This window comes from Carcharodon carcharias, chromosome 9 (genome assembly GCF_017639515.1).
Source record: "Carcharodon carcharias isolate sCarCar2 chromosome 9, sCarCar2.pri, whole genome shotgun sequence".
NCBI lineage: Eukaryota > Metazoa > Chordata > Chondrichthyes > Lamniformes > Lamnidae > Carcharodon > Carcharodon carcharias.
In genome coordinates, this window is record NC_054475.1 from 155,941,462 (window position 1) to 155,963,313 (window position 21,852).

Genomic DNA, 21,852 nt, shown 5'->3' on the forward strand with positions numbered 1-21,852 from the left:
CCAACTGAAGCTGCCCAACCATTGTTTGAATGACCCATTAGCTTTTCATTGTGTGTTTAAGGGACCTGTTAAATGTGGACTGCTCTTTTTTCCTTACAATCTCTCCTGGAAGGTTTGTTGGAAGTTTTGAAACAGTTTTTCGCTTGGTCTTGCTTGGTGAGGAAGCTAACTGGGATGTTTCCAAGGAAAGAAGATTATCTCATTCAATAACTATTCCATGTATCTGACTCTCTAGCCACCCATTAAAACATGCCACTCAGATCAAAAACTGCTTCTAATGGAGCACTTCTGAAGGACACAGTCTTAATAAGAGACACTGGCTCCCACTAGTGGCACATCTATGTAACTGCACAGTAGCAGGGTTTTTGGGAGGTTAACATAAATTGTCCTGATTTTCCTGTTGTCTCTTGCAATGTTTCCTTTACCCGCCTGCCCCCCAGAGAAATTTAACACTGAAATAAAAGGGAGGTTTTTTTGTCTTTAAGTTTGATTAAGTTACTGTAGAGCTGGATGTAAATCAAACCCAGGAATCAGACATCAAAGGATCATTATTCCACTTTGCCTGAGATGCTAAGTCCATGAGAAATTTAATGTGCCCTAGAGATATGCATTGAAATTATTCCAAATACGCCTTTTTAAAAAAAACAGATGCACGCTATTGCCTCAGTAGGCAGGGACCATTACACACAACAAGGCAACTGAAAAAGAAACACTACTGTTTTTAGCCCAGTTTTTCTCGACTGCTGCCATATCTATTCAGTTGTGGAATGTACAGGAATAACATTCTTCATTCTCAGCCTGAAAGGGTGGTAGCAGCAGGTGGATAACTTGTAATAAAGTTAAAATTATCTAACTACTTGATGAAAAAAAAAATGCAGGACTATGAGGGGGGGAGAAAAAAGTGTGTGGAACTAATTGGAAAGCACTCTCAAAGAGCCAATACAGGCATGATGGCCACCTCCTGTAGTGGGTGATTCTGTATCCACCATTTGCATTTTCCTGAATGGTAGAGTAAGGATTCAGCTTTTATCCCCCCTTTTGTAAATATCTTGTCATAAAGCGCAGTGGTCCTCCCGAAGGCTTTGATTTATTTTTGTCTGTGCTCCTGTGATGGAAACGTGACCACGACACTCTTGCAACACAGCGACAACAAATGGAGGGTGATTGATGCTGGTCCAGAAACCAAAGCTATGTGAGACAAAAATCTATTGGATCAATAATGCAAACTCTTATTTTCTCGTGTGGTCTTTCATTGCCGGTGTTCACTCACATCCCAAGTGTGGTGGAATTTACCAAGCTCAGCGTATCCTCTTCATAACAAAAACAGAAATGCCTGGAAAAACTCAGCAGGTCTGACAGTGTCTGCAGAGAGGAACACAGTTAACGTTTCCAGTCCATGTGACTCTGTCAGACCTGCTGAGTTTTTCCAGGCATTTCTGTTTTTGTTTTGGATTTCCAGCATCCGCAGTTTTTTTTGCTTATATCCTCTTCATAGATGCTAAAGTGACAACTCAGTTTGACATGTTTTAAAGCCTAAGGATTGTGCAGGGAGGGAAACCATAAATGATTTGAAAATCCTTCAGTGTTTGCATAGTTGGACCCGAATAAACTGCCTGTTCTTCTAAAAGATGTAGGACTGACCTCGAAAAAGCTGTACTGAAAGATCTATTGATCATGGCAATGGGGTTTTCCTCTGTCCCCGCAGCTGTTTAAGTCTGGCGCCAACTCAAGAGAATCAGCAGTAAATGTCAGCAAGCAGGGTAAGCAGCCAACCGCATTGAAGAATTCTCACAGACAGCAAAAGAGGAAGTTAAAAGCACTAACTTTCCTTCACTTTTAATTTAAATTTGCAGATACCGAAACAAATGATTGATTGGATTTAGGTAGAAGCTAAAATATCATGAACGGACTTTAAAAAAGATCTTATTTCACTTATGTGGATTTTTTTATCATTATGAAGAAATTTTGACATTCCACAAATATAAAATTAGCTTCTCAGGGCTGGCAAGGGCATTCAGCAGTAATTATGAAGCTAGTACGCCATCAAGAGTCCAGTTACATCTCATTCAAAAAGGGTGTATTTTTTAAAGGGTTTTAACAATGAGACTAAGCATAAAAGAGGAAGTTTTTGTCGATTCACTAATTGCTTAGGGATTGTACTCTGGCGCAGTGGGAGGGGGAGGATCTCAGCACACTCCCTGGAGAGCACAGAATTTGTGTTGTTCTACGCCTGTGCAGACTCTTGAAGTTGTTGACAGTTTCAGTGGAGTCGTGATGGTGAATGCTGACAGTTTTAGCATCATTACCACCATAAAGTTTGAGCCATCAGTTTTCTTTCTCTCGCTTCCCCTTCCTTTGCTCCCTGTTCTCTCCTTCTAACATTGACTTTGACTTCTCAGTGGGATAAAGTTTCATGGGCATCGGTCACTGTCATGATGTTGGCCGCGTGGGCGTTTATTCAAGTGATGATGTGTGTTTTCAGACTATTTGACTATAAGGGCCATCACAGTCAAGTCCTTTCCCTGACATCCCCCGTGCATGCCGTTCCAGTAAAAGTCATTGTGCATAGCAATAAGATCCGGGAGCTGTGCCTGACTCTGTCCCCCCCCCAAGCCAATTATATCACCTCTTCTGACGCATTAACTAGTTTCAGTATTTCCTCGCAGGTCAGGAATTTAACATGGAATTTGGAAGCTTCCTGGTCATTGAATGATGTCGAATTTACAGCACAGAAACAGACCATTAGGGCCAACTGGTGTGTGATGCTGTTTATGCACCAAACAAGCCTTCTCCCATTTTAACTTTGTCTAACCCTGTCAACCTATCGTTGTACTCCTTTCTCCCTCATGTCCTTATCTAGCTTCCCTTCAAATGCAGCAATTGTTCAAATAGCTCTGCTACCTATTGTTAAGCAGGCAATGGCAGAACTGTTGGGGAAGCTTGAATGATACACTTGAAAAGTGTGTGTGTGTGTGTGTTTGTACAAATTCCACTTTAAGAAGCGTCAGGGGCATATTCTTTATTTGATATTGGCTTTCCATTATCTTTCAGAACGCTGACTTCCCTTTTAAACCTGTCAGCTGTGGCTCGTTTGACATTCTCACCTCTGAGCCAGAAGGCAGTGAGTTCGAGTCCTACTCCTGGGTTTTCAAATGGGACATTAGACATCAGATGGACATAAAAGATCCCGTGACACTATATTGAAGAAGTTACCCCTGATCTCCTGGCCTATATATTTATTCCTCAATTAACATTATAAAAACAGATTATTTGGGTGTTATCACATTGCTGTTTGTGTCAGCGTGCTGTGTGTAAATTAGCTGCTGTGTTTCTTTTATTACAACAGTGACTACACTTCCAAAGTATTTCATTGCCTGTAAAGCGCTTAGGGACGCCCTGTGGTCAGGCAAGTTTCTGTATAAATGCAAGTCTTTTTTTCCTCTCTTTGTACCTGTCAAAAATTGTTCCTATCTCCTTGCAGTGAACCACACTTATTGCTGCATTTTCATTTCAATCACTGGCTGTAGCTACCTGCTGCTCAGGATGGCGAATTAAAGCAGACGGTGGCATAGTTCATTGCTGGGTTTTCGCAAAGTGATGTTAACCTGGAGCAATGTGACTCGAAGAAGTCTAGCATCGTTACAGCACAGAAGAAAGCCATTCAGCCCATCACGTCCTTGGTGACTCTCCTAAGGAGCAATCCACGTCCCACCATCCCCCCACCTCCTGTCCTCTCCCCACATCCCTGTATATTCCTCCTGTTCGGATATTTAGAAATTTAGAATATGTAAAAAAAATAATAAATTTACGGCTTGGGTGGTTCTTTCCTCTTCTGTTTCCCTCCTCCTAACCCCACAACAAAAAAATTTGTGTTTCTACTATATCATAGCCTGACATAGGAATTGGCAATCCTGCTTTTCTGGGTATTCGCACACAAGAAATCATCCTGTATGTGTTTTGGGAGAAAATTGATCTAAACTCGTCACTCCCCAATGCGTGTGTCCAACAATTTAGATTGCTGCTTCTGTTAAGAGGTGATTGAGAGCAGGGAATGTATCAACTCTGAGGAAGAAAGATGAAGCCAAAATGGAAAGCTCCTAGGTTCTTTGTGGAAAGGTTGATTGCTTTTTTCTTTTGAATATCAGGAGCCCGTGGAGAAAAATTAACGCTTTAAAAAGAAAGTTGCAAGCAATTGGCCTCCAAACGTACAATAGGTATCGAGTTGATTAAATCTGAACTGTTTCAAGTGGAGGTTGAGGACCGTACAAAACCAAATCTTTACTCGCTGCAAGTTGTCTCAAAAACTCAAAACAATGTTCCCCGTGCCCAATTCTGGGTTGGGGGTGTGCGGGATGGATTCAAAATTCTGCCCCAGTTTTTAGGAGAGTGATTGCTGGAGGATGAATATACATTTCCGTTTCCAGTTCATTGGTCCTAGAATACAAGAACTTAAACGTCTGCTTCAATTTTCACTCAACGGTGTAGAGCAATGGGCCTCAGGATAGTTTTATTTCCTTTTTTGAACTAATGGGGAAAATTGATTGTTGCTGATGGACCATCAATACAAACACTCTCCTGTTAAATTTCAGTAAAAGCAAAAAATGACCTACACTCATATAATGTGGGCTCACGGGTCATGACCCTGGCCTTGGTGCGGGCTCACGGGTCGCGACCCTGGCCTCAGTGCGGGCTCACAGGTCGTGACCCTGGCCCTGGTGCAGGCTCATGGGTTGCGACCCTGACCTCCGTGCGGGCTCACGGGTCGCAACCTTGACCTCCGTGCGGGCTCACGGGTCGCGACCTTGACCTCCGTGCGGGCTCACGGGTCGCGACCCTGGCCCCGGTGCGGGCTCATGGGTCGTGACCCTGACCTCCATGCGGACTCACGGGTCACTACCCTGACCTCTGTGCGGACTCATGGGTCACTACCCTGACCTCCGTGCGGACTCACGGGGTCACGACCCTGGCCCTGGTGCGGGCTCACGGGGTCACGACCCTGGCCCTGGTGAGGGCTCAAGGGTTGCGACCTTGACCCCGGTTCAGATTGAGAGATAGTGATGTTTGCCATGTCTGAGGTTACATGAGTAGAAGTGCCCGCTGTATATTTTTGCCTCTAATGTATCAAAATAAAAACCAAAAACACTCAGCAGGATCAGGCAGCATCTGCAGAGAGATAAATGGAGTTAGAGGCCAGTGACTTTGTATCAGAACTGGGCAAAGTCAGAAATGTCATGGGATATAAACAAATAAAAGGGTGGAGGAGTTGGGAAAAAGAACCAAAGGGAAGATTTGTACTAGGATAGAAGACAGGAGAGACTTAATGACAAAATGGATGGGAGTGCATGACAAAGGGAGGGGTAATGGTAAAAATACCATCAGCAGGTCTTGGGTTTGGGGTTGGGGTTGTGGGGGGGGTGGTGCGGGTAGCAGTGGGACATGTCTCTCTTTGTTACTTATATAACTTGCTTTGAAATATGAAATGAGGAGTTAACACTCTGTTCTTTAATTAGCCCATGCTTGTGATTTTAATGTAAAGATAAGACAAGTGGCAAAGGCTCAGTCTGGGCCCTGATATTAAGACCTGTCCTCCTTCAGCCGATGATGGAAAACCCCTGTGAACCAGGGTTATTTCTGCAGTGCTCAGTAAATTTGAAGTCTTTCCTGTATCTTATCGTAGCTGTTCCTTTACACATTGCACCAAGCTTGAAACATTTCCTGCTGGTTCCTCCCAAAGGTTGAACTTCCCACTAAGTTACACTTCCTAGTTTTATTTCTTCCGATTAGTGTTGGCAGTCCTTGAGAAACCAAAACTCACATGAGCCTTTTCCATCGGTGAGCAGCATTGGATGTAAGATTTATATTTCAACACTTATAACCGAGGATGCATAACTGCACAGGAACGGTAGGGATTAAGCTCAAGTGAGCTGTAGACAGCTCGGGTTTCCCCTTTCAGGGTTTTGCTTGCAACCTCCTGTGTTGTTAACCTTGTGGTAATTTAGCGACCGTCCAATCACAAGCCACCTTTAGAACATCACAACTGACCAGCTCCGTGATGTGGGGGCTTCAGGTGCATGGAGGACAGGTTCAAGGTGAAGCTGCCATTGTGGGTTGTACCCCTGGAGGGTTTGTCACCTCTGGCCTGCAGCTGCTTCCGTTCAGTCAAACAACAATGTTTCCTCATCTCCAAAGTTTTTTACAACTAAGAGGTGTAACTATTGAAAGAAAATGAAGGATAGCCGCCCTTTATTTACCACCCAATCACAGGATTAACATTGAAATTCCTATCCAAAAGATGTGCAGGATAATGTTCTGTATTCAGGAAAGACTTGCTGGTTTCCACAAGCCAGCAGGGCTGAATTCTACCGGTCTACGGGAGAAGGGGTGCAAGTTGGGAGGCGTGGGTTCTGGTAAAAGCAGGGGGAGCCAGACAGATCAGAGACGAACAGGCAGCTAGATCACGTAATTAAAAGGTAGAAAGACAAAGCACTAGAAAAACTCAGCCGGGCCTGGCAACATCCGTGGAGACAGAAACAGAGTTAACGGGCGGGATTTTCCGGCCCTGCTCACCACCGGGGTGGTCCGGTCCTGCCGGAGGACCTTTGGCTGGGCCGCTGAATCTCCCCTGGTGGGTCCCGCTACAACAGGGCCGGAGAATCCTAGCCAGTGTTTCAAGCCCGATAGGAGCCCTCTTTAGAACTGAACTACTGAAGGGCCCTAAAATTAAAGGCCCTAATAAGGGCCATTTGACATTGGTGTCTGTAGTTTTCTGATGGCAGGGTGAACCCCTTGCCACATGGGAAGACTGCTAATGGACATGGCCTCCCAGCAGCAGCCCAGGGGGTGGGGAGGTGCAGGGGGGAAGGGGAGGAAGGCTCTATGGGCCAAAGAACAGAACGTGGGCGAGAGAAGGCAGCACCCGAGGCCTTAACTATCTCTCTGGTGGTCAGGGAGGGGGTTGGGGTGGGGTGGAATTCCCCTTCGATACTCAGATTTTTAATGTTTATTTCTTACTAACCTGCCCGAGGTCTCCTGCATTCAGCGAGCCCACAGGGGTGGCCAATTAGGAGGCCGCCTATGGTAAAGTCGTTGAGCAGGTCCCACTGCTGGCAAGGGCAGACTTGGGACCCGCTCGGCAACCCTGGCTTCAGGGCTCCTGCCTGGTAAAATTCAGCCCTGTGGGTTTTGTAACGATTGGCAGAAAGTGTTGCATTCGCTGCATCTTAACTTTACATGTGACTGTGGAAATCATTGTCCGCTCCTCGTTGCACATACATCAACTGGATAGACACGTAGCCGTTAACCCATTCTTGTTCACCAGCCTATTTGATGATTATATTGGACAACAATAAGCTGAGTCCTCTGCTTGTGGGTTATTGGTCAGCGGGAAACGTTAGTTTAACAACAGCAGACTCAGATTGTTAAAAGTCACCAGTAAATAGAGATTTATATAAAATTCTGGGTTTTTTTTTTCCTAATTCCCTTTTCTCTTCTCCTTCAATATAGGATCATAATCCTGGTAACAATTACATAAAAGCCACGTCACATGCCTTCCTCAAGCAGCAACTTCTGAAGAAACAGCAACATAATTTTCTCCAACAGCAGCTCATGGCTGACCAGGTAGGTCCTTCTGTTCTTGAAGCACATTCTGACTGTACCCCAATATGACATCACTGAAGTAAGCAGTGCACTCTATCCCTCCAGTGTTTGTTGGTAACGGGAGTGCAAAGTCAGTACGCTAACAAAGCAGAATCAACCTCATACACAAAGGAAGGCGCCCTGCAGCTTCCTAACTGGAAACCTGCAACAAAATACTGGAAAATGCTCAGCAGGTCAGACAGCAATTGTGGAGAGAGAATCAGTGTTAACGTTTCAGGTTGCTGACCTTTAGCTAAAAGCAGCTAAAACTTAAAAACATATAAATCCAGACGTTACTCATGATTTCCATTTAAAGCAGAAGAGGTTGTAGCTCTAACTGGGCTAAAGAACACTTGTATCAAGGGACTCGTGGCAAATTGGGTTTGTACTCCTTTTCCAAGTTTCCACATATGCATACCTGAGTTTGTAGTGAGGACCAGTCAACGAGAGATTCATGCAAACCTCCAAATCCCAGATCCCTTTTCCTCATTTTTTCTGAGGCGAAACCTTGCTAAGTGTTAGTGAAGCTATGGCCCTTTGGCTTAGAGTTTTGGCCTGGATAGATTGGTCATTGTTTAAGGGTTCCTTTGACGATATGTTCCTTAGTGTGTAAAAAAAAGAAACTTCAAAGTCTCCCAGTATCTAAAAGGTTTGCTCAGGTGCCTTTGGAGCATTCATTTCTGTGACCTCCGCTGTATGAGGGATTGGAGGACAATTCTGTTCTGATTAGCAGATCAAGTTGAGTCCCTGGCACGATTCAGAACCTTTTGCCGGTACAAACTGACAGATTTGCGACACTTGCCCTTCCCTTTGTGTGGCTTTGAACTGGAGTTTGGTGAATTGGTCAACTCGCCATCTTAAGAAACTAAAGCTCCGAGTTTTCACAGATGAAATACAGGTGAAGCAGCAAAAGCTTTCTTAAAGGGTCCGTGGAATCAGGAAATTCTGCCTTGCCTTGCCTTCGATAAAGAACATAAACCAATTACTTTCAGAGCCCTTGAGACCCTTAACAACAGTGCAGCCGTTTATTTCATCTGCCTGAAAGCTTCCAAACTATACGGCTGCAATTTTTAACACCCCAGCCTCACCCGAGTGCCTAAAATAAAAGCAAAATACTGCAGATACTGGAAATCCAAAATAAAAATGGAAAATGCTGGGTAAACTCCGCAGGTCTAGCAGCATCTGTGGAGCCTTGAGTCCAATGTGACTGTGCTGAAGAAGAGCCATATTGAACATTCACTCTGTTTCCCTCCCCATACTTAACTGCCAGACCTGTTGAGGTTTTCCAGCACCCAGTCCTTATTTCTCATTAGGGTGCCATTTGCCGACATTCCTGACCAAAGAGGTCTGTGGAAAGCGGCTGCCTGGCTGTTGAAACTAGGTGACAGGAGGTGGCTCCTGGGGACTAAAGGATATGTCCCCAGGTCGGGGTATGTGCACTGGGGGAGGAGTCCTGGTGAGGGAGGAGGAAGACCAGGGCAGGACAGAGAAGGGAGAGGGCTACGGTTTCCTTGAAGGGGCCTAGGAGTACTCATGCTCTTTTTCTCCCACAGAGAAGCAAAACCATTTAAATATACTTGTAAAAAATCTTCTGGCCCCTGCCTGCTGTTATCAGCAGGTTTTCTTTGGCGTGGAAACCACCACTGCTAAGACCTTAGGTGAACATAGCAGAATTAACATATTGGTTCAACACACCATATATATGTAAAAGATGCCTCCTCCAACAATGCGGGACTCGCTCGGTACGGCACTGAAGTAGCCCAGATCATGGACTCGAACCCTGGAGTGGGAGCTCGGCCACACAACTTTCCGACTCGAGGGCAAGGATGCTACAAGCTGACACTGTGTTGATTAACTTGCTGACGTTCCTTGTAATTGTGTGACAAGGCAAGAGGCGTTTCGATATAGCGGCAGAGACATTTTGTCCTGAGTGTTACTTCTTTTGCTGGCCTTGTCTTCCACGTACAGACATATTACCGTAATTGGTATAAAATATTCGGGAAAGTCCCACCTACGTTGAGGGGCTGAAATATGCAAATCGTTAGGGTGACAAGATAACTTCTTATTTGCCATGAGTTTAGCCTTGCCTCGTTCATCACTACAGGTTCAGGATTGACTTAAAGGGCTGTACCCCCTCCTGTTTATGTTTCAGGAGAAGCAAAGGCAACATGATCAAATGAACGGCCACATGATCAGAGTGTCCCCTGACTATAAGGAGCAGAGGAACACGTTTGGAGTTCAGCAGTTAAGTCAGTTCCAAGGTAAGATCGTATTGGGGCTGTGCAGCTTTTTTAAAAAAAAATATCGCTTAAGGGTGTTTTGAATGTACTTTATCTAGAATTCATCTCTGGCGTGCTGCAGGAATTGGTTAATTCAGTGGGAAGCAGAGCTGTTCAATAAGGACAAGTGTGTGCCTGTCTGCAGAATCTAGATTTGAAGTGAGAGCGCCAAGAATAAATGGGAGAGGCGCCTCCCCACATGACCGGAATAACCAGCCACTTCTTTGACATTCCCATTTCATCTCTTGCAAAACGTGCCGCTCCCCTCCCAGCACACCCTGGCAATACCACTTGTGGTTTTCCTGCCCAGGCTCCAGAAAGTCTACATGCAGAAAAGTTTGAGCGTAAACACCAGCCTACAGCAATCAGTTGATGTGGGAGACGAAGGTTGGAAGAGTGGGGGTTGGAGCCGGGGAGGGGAGTAGAACTGGTGTTGCATCATTCCGGGTCAGGATATTGTCTAATTGCCGCAGGTAAATTTCTGAGAGCGATCCAGACCATGTAAGATACCGACTGAGTGGAGGCCAAACGAACTCATTATCCCGTCGAAATTAATGACAATAATTCAGGTTTGTCCTAGAGTGACCTACAACACAAAGCACGAATTGGGCACTAGCTCGTGTTCATTTAAAAGGTAGGCTCAGAGATCCTGAGGGATTGTGGAAATGCTGCTGGATGTGGTGGATGTTTTTCTAAAGTTTGATTTTGTTGAATACTCTTAAGAGAAGCTTTGTGTGATGCCTGTTTGGGGAATACTCGATGCTTTCACCAGCTTCTAAAATTGAAGAATAGTTAAAACGCTAGTACTTCTACAAAAAGAAAGACCTGCATTATAGCACATTCAGGAGACCCCAGAGCAGGCAATGAAGCACTTTTGATGTATAGCCACTGTTGCAGTATAGGAAATGTAGCAGCAAATTTCCACATTGCAAGCTCCCACAAACAGCAATGTGGTAATGACCAGGCCAACAGTTCTGTTTTCAGTGATGTAAGTAGAGCAGTAAATGTTGAGCAGGACACATTGGGGAGAACTCATCTGCTCTTGTGCACGAGTACTTGAGCTAAATCTAATAATTCCTCCACAAAAGATGAATCCAAAATCAACATTTAAATCCAGAAAAGCAGCAAACAACATGCTGCCACTCTCCTGCTCGAGTGCAACCATCTGCTCTCTGTGCCTGTGGATGCCTTTGTCACCTTTCAGTGTCCCAAGTCATGAATAGACAGCTGAACGACGGGAGGACCTGTTGAAGGTGCAGCTACTGGTGTGTGACTACTCTTTTTTCATTTGGTGCAGACAGGTTGAGGGGCAGAATTGTATAGGTTCCCGCTGGTGGGCATACGGTGTGGGGGAGGGGGCAATGAATATCTCTGTGGTCTTGCGATCACCTTCCCACCTACCCCCGAAATGTCCAGAATACTTTGGGGGGGTGGGTGAGGACTTGGGTGGCCTACCCATCCTCGCCCATTTAGAGGCCCTCAAGTGGCCATTTTTAAGCTTACAAGAGGGGTTTGGGGCATGCTCGACAGACCGGCCTGTTAGGCCTCGGGCGGAAGAAGGAGGGCGTCTCCATTATGGGCCCCCTTTTGAGATCGGGGTCTACCCCCAACACCCTGCGCCCCCCCATCAAGGTCAGAAGATCAGCCCTCCCCTGGGGTGCACGCTCACCGCCCACCCTTCAAACTGTGACCCCACCTCCCTGCCGAGGTCTCCCCCATCCAGGTCCTCCCCTCCCCTCCCGTCCTCACTGCAAGACCCCGGAATTTGCTGTGTCCTGAGACTCTGGCACTTTGACTCTGGGGACTGCTGGTTGTTCCAATGGTCGTGGGACATCCCTGATTGGCATCTCTGCCATTGGAAAAATTCTGCCCTGGCTATATTTTACCACTTCCCTTCAAAATGATGCACTGCAGGAATTCATCAAGGTTCCTTCAACAGCACCTTCCAAACTCACGACTGCTATCATCTAGAAGGACAAGGGCAGTGGATAGATGGGAACACCACCACTTAGGAGTTCCCCTCCAAGTCACTCACCATCCTGACTTAGAAAATATATCTCTGTTCCTTCACAGTCGCTGGGTCAAAATCCTGGAACTCCCTCCCTAACAACACCGTGGGTGTACCTACATCACATGGACTGCAGTGGTTCAAGAAGGCAGCTCACCCCCACCTTCTCAAGGGCACTTAGGGATGGGCAATAAATGCTGGCCCAGCCAGCGAAGCCCACATCCTGTGAATGAATAAAAAAAACCTGCTCTTGGAATTAACAGATTTTTCTAGTTGCAAATATTTTGGTTTATTTTTGACGCAAGGAATAAACGCAGGGCAAGACTTTAGGTTGGCGCGATCGGTGGGACCGGGGTCCCACACTGCCCGTGATCGACCCCCGACCGTGATTTCACGCTGCCGGGGTAGGGGGCAGGAGGAGGGCAGGCGCTGGCGTAAGTGCGGGCGCAGGCGAGCGCGGAATGAAAGCTCTCTGAAGGAAGAGAGCTGCCTCGGGCAGCTGAAGGCTCCAAAACAATTAAATAAAGATTTTAAAATCCGGAAACCGTGTCCACGCATCAGAATCAGTCACCTGAAAAGCCTCATGATGAAAATTTCTGTCCACATGTTTTATTTTTTTTAAATTTAATAACGGAAACCTCGCCCCGCCCTTGGATGAGGTTTCATCAAAAAATGCAAAGTCCGCCTGGCAGATTCCCCTGTCCACCAGCCGTAAGGTTGGACAGACCATGAAAACCCGGGGACGATTGGAACCTTAACCCTTCTATTTTTCATCTTAATTGTCGGCGGGCGCGCTTCTGACACCCGAAATATCGCACGAGCGTGGGCTGAGGTCGGGACGCTCGCCCGATGACATCTCGCGCGATTTTGAGTCCGATGGGGTTGGGTCCACGCCCACAGGCCGGCCTAAAGGTGCTGCCCATGAATTTGCAACTGCTTTTGCTTTTCTCTGAATTGGAGTTAAGGATAGTTTCAGCAAGCCCATGCACCCAGTGGGTTCCTCCTGTGCTAGGCGAAAGGACAGACCAAAGATAGGATATAACACTGTGTACGCTTTATACATAGGAAATGCTGCAGATGCTGAAAAGTGAAAATCCTCCTCCCACCCCACCTGATGTAAGGACTCTTATTTCATTTCCTTGGCTTATCTGTCTCCATTGCAGCTGTCCTGCCAATGCTACCTTCAATACCAATGTTTCCAATATGTCCCCTCCACAGTGAGGGTCATGGCTTCCAACAGTGTTCATTCCATTTCCTGCTCTTCAGCTCTCACCCTTCCCTTTCCTTCCAGAACCACAGCAGGATTCTCCTGATTCTCATCTTGCCCCATCGGCCACACCTATCAGCTTCCACTTTCAACAGATCACACTCTGCCATTTCCGGCACTCCAGTACCACTTCCAAACACCCACCCCACCCCCAGCATTCCAATTGAACAGTTCCCTCCAAGAGACCCTGGTCCACTCCTCAATCACCTCAGTGGCCCCTTTCCATGCAAGCGCAGGAGTTGTCCTTTCACTGTCTCCCTTCTCACCATTCAAGGTCCCAAACACCCGTTCCAGGAGAAACAGCAATTTATTTGAACTTCTTTCAGTTTTGTGTACTGTATTCACTGCTCGCACTGTGGCCTTCTCTACCTTGAGGGAACTAAATGCAGGTTGGGTGGCTGCTTTGTGAAACACTTCTAATCACATCACAGTCGTGACTCCGAGTTTCTGGTCACCTGTCATTTTAATTCTTGGCTCCACTCGCATTCGGACCTCTCTATTTTTAGCCTCCTACGCTTTTCCAATGTAAGCTTGAGAAAGAGCACCTCATCTTTCAGTTAGGCACCTTGCAGCCTTCCAGACTTGAATATTGAGTTCACAATTTTTAAATCATAACCTCTGCCCCCGTTTTCTGGACATTGGCTGTCGGTGATGGTTCTGCTATTCCACACTTACACCTTCTCCAGACCCATCTTTTTTTCTTCATCTCTCCTGCCTTCCACCCTATTACAGATCTTCCCTTTTCTTCTCCTCCCACCCTCATCCCCCTTTTCCTGACTCTGTACTTCCTTAAAACCTGTTACACCTCTGTAACTTTTTCCAGTTCTGACCAAAGGTCGTGGAACTGAAATGTTAACTTTCTCAGTAGATGCTGCCTGACCCTCTGGGTATTTCCAGCATTTTGCATTTCACGTACAGTAGCCCTGTGTGTGCGGGATCACTGAATTTACCAGTTACAACCTGAGAACCAGGAGCCCCCAGCTCAGTATATACCTTTTGGGCATCTTATTTAAAACTGTGCAAAGATTCGTCTTTATTACTCCATTGTTAGAAACGTATATTCCCCTCACTATGGACTGGAATTTACCAGCCCTTTGGGGCTGGGCTGGGGACGGGAAGCCTGACAAGATGGTGCGGGAAGGTGGTGTACCCATTGTCTTCTCACTGCTGTGCCACTTTGTCAGTGGCAGGAAGCCTTGCCCAGAGCCCAACTGAGTCACTTAAGTGGCCAATTAAGGGTCTTTAGCACCCCCCCCCCCCCCCCCCCCCCCCCCCCCCCCCCCCCCCCGTTGACGTATTGGGGTAGGGAGCTTCCATTGTATTGGGAGACTGCCAGGTGAACCCTGGTCACCTCCTGGTGGGATCTGGGGTGGGGTACCCAACTTTGTGGGCACTCTTTTTGGCCCATGGAAGGGGACCTGGCAGCAATGGCATTGAGCAACGGCTCCACCTGGCCTGAACAATGCCCCACCCCTCCCCCAACCCACAGCCCCAACCCCCATCCTGCTCCCTCAGGGCCCTATTTACCTGATTGTTCGAGCACACGTCCATTGCAGTGCCCTCTTCTGGGTGCAGTCCCAGCAGTGGTCACTGTTAGCTGTGGCACTGTTGAGCTGCTGGCCCTCTGATTAGGTGTCGCCAACGAGGTGTGGCCTCAATGCTGGCTGACCACTAAAACAGGTTTTCTTTCCCTCCTGGTTTATTAATCACCTGCTCCACATGGTCAGCATAAAATTCCTGTGACAAGTACTTGAAAGCGATTGAGGAAACAATAACGCCAGGATTTAAATTTTTTTCCCCTCCCTCTCTGCTGCCTAACGGCAGGGGCTCATGTCGGAGTATGGTCCCGTGGGGTGTCCAAGCCTCCAATATCTCACTCCAGTGATAACCCACCATATCTGAATCTTCTCGGTGAGTCTTCTGGGAACTATCTACCTCCCCAAACACAGGCTGGGATCTCCTGTCCCTGCAAGAGACTAGGAAGGTAGGTGGGCGAGCCTGAAAATTTGGCAGGCTGGTGTTGGGGCTGAAACCCGATGCCTTCAATTAATGACCACTTAAGGGCCTCTCCCTGCCTCTGCTGCAAACTTCCCGGTGTCAAACGGGCCTGCCGACAGGTGGTCTGCACGCCTGATAACACTGTGCAGGCTGCATGTCTGCTAGAGGGGAGGGGCCCCTTGACCTGCACTAATCCTGTTCCTGTTTGAGGGCATGGACATAGGGCAGGCAGGCAGGTGGCTGCTGACAGCCACCCCCTACCCTTGTTGCTGGGCCATGGCCTTCCCCCCCCTTGTGTCACCCACCCTGCGAGACCCACACCACCCCCCCCTTCCCCCCACTCTAAAACAGCATTTACCTGTATCCTGGATTGCTCCACAATCCTGGGTCTCCAGGGGTTGATGCTCCTGCAGCAGCCATGGCCGCCTCTGTGTGGTGCTGCCGAGTGCAAGAACTGCCAGCCTCTGATTGGCTGACAGCTCTTGGCGGGCAGTGCATCATCTTCCGGCACCCTCAGTCCGGAGGAAGGCCTGCAGTTGTCCACTTAACTGCCTGATGTGCAGATGATATGGTGGCCTTCCTCCTCAGAGTCAGTGCAGGTGTCTCACCACTTTTTTTTAGGCAGCGTGCAAGACACTCGCCGAGAATGGAAGATTTTGGCCACAACCTTTTCAACAGGAGCATTGGAAGGAGGAATTTGGAGCTAATGTCCTTCACTCCCCACTAAGACTAATTGTGACATCCCAACTGCACTCTGGCTGAGATGAGCTGACTCTTCTCGAGTGACAGATTTTGTGGTCCAATAATGAACTGCCTGGTGCATTGGATGGGGGAGCATGAGATAGGGGTTGGGAGTTGACTGAAAATGCCTTATTCAACTTTACTTCACTAGCCAAATAAATTCTGTGAGCAGGTTAGAGGCTGGGAATTCTGCAGAGAGTAACTCACTTCCGGCTTCCCCAAAGCCTGTCCACCATCTATAAAGCACAAGTCAGGAGTGTGTTGGAATACTCTCCACTTCCCTGGATGAGTGTGGCTGCAACAACACAAGAACCTTGACATAATCCAGGGCAAAGCAGCTTACCTGATAGGTGCACCATCCACTACCTTAAACATTCACTCCCTCCACCACTGGTGTACAGTGTCTGAAGTGTGTACCAAGATGCACTGCAGCAGCTCACCAAGGCTTCTTTGACTGCACCTTCCAAACCTGTGACCTCTATCAATTAGAAGGATGAGGGCAGCAGATGCATGGGAACTGCCTGAAGGTTCCCCTCCAAGACATACACCATCCTGACTTAGAAACGTATCGCCATTCCTTCATAGAGAAGGAGTTAAAATCCTGGAAATTCATTCACAAGATGTGGGTGTCGCTGGCAAAGTCTGTATTTACTGCCCATCCCCAATTGCTCTTGAGAAGTTGATGGTCAGACACATTCTTGAATACAGCTGAATGACCTGGGCCATTTCACAAAGCATTTAGGAGTCATATACATTGCTGCAGGTCTGGAGTCACATATAGTGCACTCAGTGGTGAGGATGACAGATTTTCTTCCCTAAATGGCATCAATGAACCACATTACTATAAGCCAGTAGTTTCATCATCACCATTACTTTGCACTTTCTGATGCCAGATTTATTTAACTAATTGAGTTTAAGTTGCACCAGCTGCTGCAGTGGGATTTGAACTCATGTCCCAGATCATTAGTCCCCACCTCTGGATTAATGGTCTGGTGCTATAAATAGTATGTTATCCATACCATACCGACCTCTCTGTCTAACATCACTGTGGGTGTACCTACACCACACAGACTACAGTGCTTCAAAAAGGCAGTTCACCAAATCTTCTTGAGGGCAATTAGAGATGGCCAATAAATGCTGGCCATGCACTAATGCCAACATCCCATGAATAAATAATAATAAAAAAGATACATATTATACTTAGAGCCTAAAGTAGTATGTATAATCCAAATTATAATCAGTAGTGATGTAGGCAGAGTTTATTGGAGATACTGTCCTCATGAAAATATATTAGCTAAGCCTTCTTTTGTTTGATAACTATAGCTTTGTCTGCAAATGATAAGCTGACACATTTCAACATCAGTTGTGTCAACCTTAGTTCGGTGTTGAAGCAAATATGTTTCCCTCTAGAAACATTACTACAAAAAAATAGAAGATCCGGTCATTATCACTTTGCTCTTTGTAGGAGCTTGCTACTTGCAAATTGACTACTGTGTTCCTTCAATACAATGGAGGCTACACTTCAAAAGTATTTCATTGGCTATAAAGTGCTTTGGGACGTCCAGAGGTTGTGAAAGACATGATATAAATGCAAATTTGTATTTGTTCTTTAAATGCATTTCAGCAAGGAAAAAGAACATTTACCAAGTAGCTTTTCTGAAAAGGTATAATTGCCCAGGGTTATCAATTACTTTATCTTCACATCAGTACTTGTGGAGTATTGTGCAAAAACATAACAATCCCTTTTCTCATTTTCTTTACAGCTGTGGCACAATCTTTGCCCACAAACTCTGGTCAGCCTTTGCCAACACCACCATCCGCCCATTGTGGTATGCGGCTGAACACTGGCCTTCTGCAAGTGACGTCTCAGAATAACCTTGGACCTGGGATTCCTGCGGTAACAGCCAGTCAGGGTGACCGGACTATGGGAATGTACCCGACTAATCCCAGCAATCAGCAGAACATCTACATACCATCATCTGGCATCAATATGCCTCTCCGACCAAGTCAAAGTGCTTTGGGAATGAGATCAACCAGCCAGGCAGTGCCAAGCCAGGCTATAATCCGCCAAAGGACAGCAATATCAGGGTTCACTGGCTCTGTACCAAACCCTGCTGTACCTCCCCAGCACATTAGACAATCCATAAACCAGACAGGAACCAATATCCCTGTCCAAGGAATCTCAAATGCATTAGCCACTTCAGGCATGGCTTCTCAAATGTGGCCACAGCAAAGGATTCCAGCAATGCAAAATCAGACCAAAATAGATGGCAGCATGCAGCAGTTCTCAAATAACCCATTGTTCTCCAAGCAGACCATGAGGCCAAACTTGTCTGTGCAGCCATTTCCTCATCAAACCATAGCACCACCAAACCAGATAGCACCGGGAGGACAAATGAGGCCACTGCAACAACTGAACCCAGGTCAGACTGGACAAAGCTTGGTCTCCATGAGTGGTCCATCACCACGGCACAATCAACCAAGGCTACCCTCGGCAGCTATGGCTAGCATGAAACCTGTGCCACAAGGGATTGCCAATTTGAGCCAGACTCACCCTGTGCCAGGTCTAGCTCCTACCAGCTACACTTCCACTGGACAGTCATCCGGATCCTTCAGCCGTATGAACCCCACCACCGAGGTTTCTTCTTTTGACTTTCTTCAACACAATAACAGCAATACCTTGGGGGGAGCTCGCAATGAGTCTGACTTCATAGAATCCATTATGAAGAGCAGTAGCAGCAATGATGACTGGATAAATGACTTGACTCTTGATGACTTTCTGGGGCAGCATTCTTAAAGCCTGGCTGCTGGGTATGATTTATCTGACCACCGGGCTGTTGTACATAGAGGGCGCCCATCTACACATTGTGGCATTGGACTAAAGACTATTGAGCATATGTGTAGGTGTGGACACTGTAACTTTCCATATACTAGCAGGTATAAGTCACTGGATGTACCTAGTGTACTGCCTGCAACACTGAGTTTTAAAGTGGCAATACATAAATTAATGTATTTGTTCAAAATAATCTGTAAATTATGTTTTCCTAATAAATATTGTACGTCAGGAAGGAGTAATTATACTTTGTTGGATCATTTGTCAATAAAATGCAGTATAGGCAAAATCATTGTTTTTATATTAGCAAATTTGTTTATTTTTATTTGGTATAAAATATGCAGACTACATTGTTCAATCAGTAATACTATGTATTACAATGTTAAAATACAGGTTGTGTTTTTGACATGACATAGGCAGTGCAGTCTTGTGTTGTACAGGTGATTTATTCCGGGTTTCATAGATCTTCATTCACCATCAATCCCATTTTGATTTAAATATGTTACCACAGTGAGCATTGAACTGATGGAATAGCTGTCAATATGAGATTGCTTTCTTTGTAATCCGTCAACTCGTGTTGACACTCTGTACATTTTAGATGTGCATTCTACCAAGATATTATGAACTTCATAATGTTTGTTGCTGAAACCTTTGTGATCTTATGTTTTATTAGTTACATGTATTTTTTTTTCCCTGCCATGAATGTGTTTTCTTTTATTTTTAATTTAATACCATCTTGGAGCACAAATAGTATGACAAGTTTTTGCTTCATATCATAATAAACTTGCCTTGTGCCAAGACTGCATTTTGGCTGACTACCATACTTCAAGCATCAAATTCAGTGGTAGCATTTACAACATCATTGCCATGTGTTTACCACCAACCACTTACGCTAAAGTATTTGAAGTTTCTGTCATGTGTTCAAACCCAAAGGTTGGACACTGTCATTCAGCATAATATTCAATTTCTTTCATATTTCCACTCATTATGCTTCATACAGCTCAATTAAGATTCTGACACCAATAGACATCATGTTCAAACCATTTTCTGGCCACCACTCAACTGTGTAAAAAAAAAAAATATGGGAAGGAATATCATGCATAGCCTTCTGAATCAATGTAAACTAGACTCAGATCAAGGAAAAGGGCAGGGTGATGTTGAAAGTGGTAGGAATGGTATTTCATAGACTCATTATTTTTTAGAAACTATGGCCATTTTCTGATCGTGAAGTGATGGTAGCACAGTGGAACACTGAAAATATCTACAACTTTCTCTGGATTGGGTCCTCTCTGGGGAGGTGGATGATGCTGAGTTCTGGACAGGAACTTCCCTGTAAGGAGGAGGGGGAATCGCTACCTTCCACTCGTATTTGCTATTTGCTGTTTTTCTGACCAAGGCCAAGGACCAGTACCCAGGCAGGGATGGTACATGAAACAGGCCAGAATTTAGAACCTTGCAGTAGATTCTACTTCCTCTCTTTTGTCTGGCGAACATAAGAATATAAGAAATGGGAACAGGACACCACACGGCCCCTCAAGCCTTCCCTGTCATTCAATATAACCGTGGCTGACCTAGGGCTTCAACTCCACTTTCCCACCCAATCCCTGTATCTATCTCAGCCTTTATACCCTCTTCATCTAGGAGTGAGACAGATAAGGAGACTCAGCAAGTATGTGAGAGGAGAAGGGAATCGAGATGTGGAAAAATATTGCTGGACTGATTGTTTGGCTATTCTTTTCTAGTTAACAGAATCACTTAAAAAATTCCCACCATATAAAAAAACCACTTTGAGCCAATGCAGAACAATAGAGCCCAAATTTATTTGCACCCAAAAAGTCTCAATCTGGAGATGAATAACAAGTCTAAAGTGATCCAATCCAGTACATCTTGAGCTTGCATGGATTCTGATACTACTTTCTTTAAAAGGAACATATTTACCAACAAGATTGCATCATGTCATTTTACATTCATAGAACTCAGAAATTTCAATCGCAAGTCAAACTGTTGGTTGTGATTGTGCTAAAGGCTGGAAAGCCAAACATTTTTTAAAAATGCTGTTTGCATGCCAACGTACTATATTTTTCTTTACCCTGGCATCTCATCATCATGATGTGTGTCCGCCCAAAGGCAGGTCCTTGACTCATAGCAGTCTTTCCATATCTCTCTCTCTCCTGTGCCATTCTTTTCATTTGCAAATAACTTGCTTCAATTTTCAATCCATCCAGAATTGATATTATTTTCCCTCCTCTTCCTCTTTTTCCTTGTAAGCGACATTGTGGAGTGAAGATTTCAAGGCTGCTTCCCCTCAAGACGCATCCTACCCAGTCTCTCTGCCTTTTCCTAATTACGTTCAGCAAATTCCTTTGTTCATTTACTCTCTTCAGCACTTTATCATTTGTTACTTTTTCTGTCCAGCTGATTCTTTCCATCCTCCTCAAGCCACGTTTCAAAGCTATTGAGCAAGTTGGTTTCCTCCTTCCCTATGATCCACGTCTCACATCCATACTAAACAATACATTCCATATCAAGCTCTTTACAAATCACTTTTTGAATTGTTCATTCAACTTTCCAGATGGCAACCATCTCTTCATACCAGATATGCCCTTTCTCATTGCTACCTTGTTCTTATGTCTTTGTTACATTTTCCATCTGCAGATATTATGCTTCCTAAAAACGTGGATTCTTATATCTGATCTAGTTATCTTCCTTCTATGAATATATGAATATTACTTGATGATTTTGAGATATGTATCATTTTGATTGTCAATTTTCACTTTCTTTCCAAAGTTCATGCCTGCTTTTACTAGTCTATCTATTGGCTCTTGCAATCCTCCTTCTGTGCTTGCTACAAGTGCTTCATCATCTGTAATTCTAACTGATATCATTGGCCTGGCACACCCTCCTCCCCCCCAACACACAAACACACAATCTTAATGCCAGATTCTGTGTAACGCTTCGTTGATTATTGCTTCTGCATAGACATTGAAGAGAACTGGTGATAAAACAACACCCTTGCTGAGCTCCTCCTCCAATTACACATGGTTCCCATTCCCTGTTGGTTACACTCACTGTTGCTGTTTGACCTATGTAC

At 45.5% G+C, this 21,852-nt stretch overlaps 1 protein-coding gene across 2 annotated transcripts in view; it reads left to right on the forward strand.

The window, feature by feature from the left end:
- LOC121282580 (mastermind-like protein 2) overlaps positions 1 to 19,561 on the forward strand; it is a 105,333-nt gene extending 85,772 nt beyond the window's left edge. For both annotated transcript variants that reach the window (XM_041196328.1, XM_041196329.1), the window contains exons 3-5: positions 7,504 to 7,617; positions 9,788 to 9,896; positions 17,692 to 19,561. In XM_041196328.1, the coding sequence (XP_041052262.1) occupies positions 7,504 to 7,617; positions 9,788 to 9,896; positions 17,692 to 18,725 (1,257 nt within the window). In that variant the 3' untranslated portion in view covers positions 18,726 to 19,561. The remainder of the gene's footprint in view (positions 1 to 7,503; positions 7,618 to 9,787; positions 9,897 to 17,691) is intronic.
- The last annotated feature ends 2,291 nt before the right edge of the window (positions 19,562 to 21,852 follow it).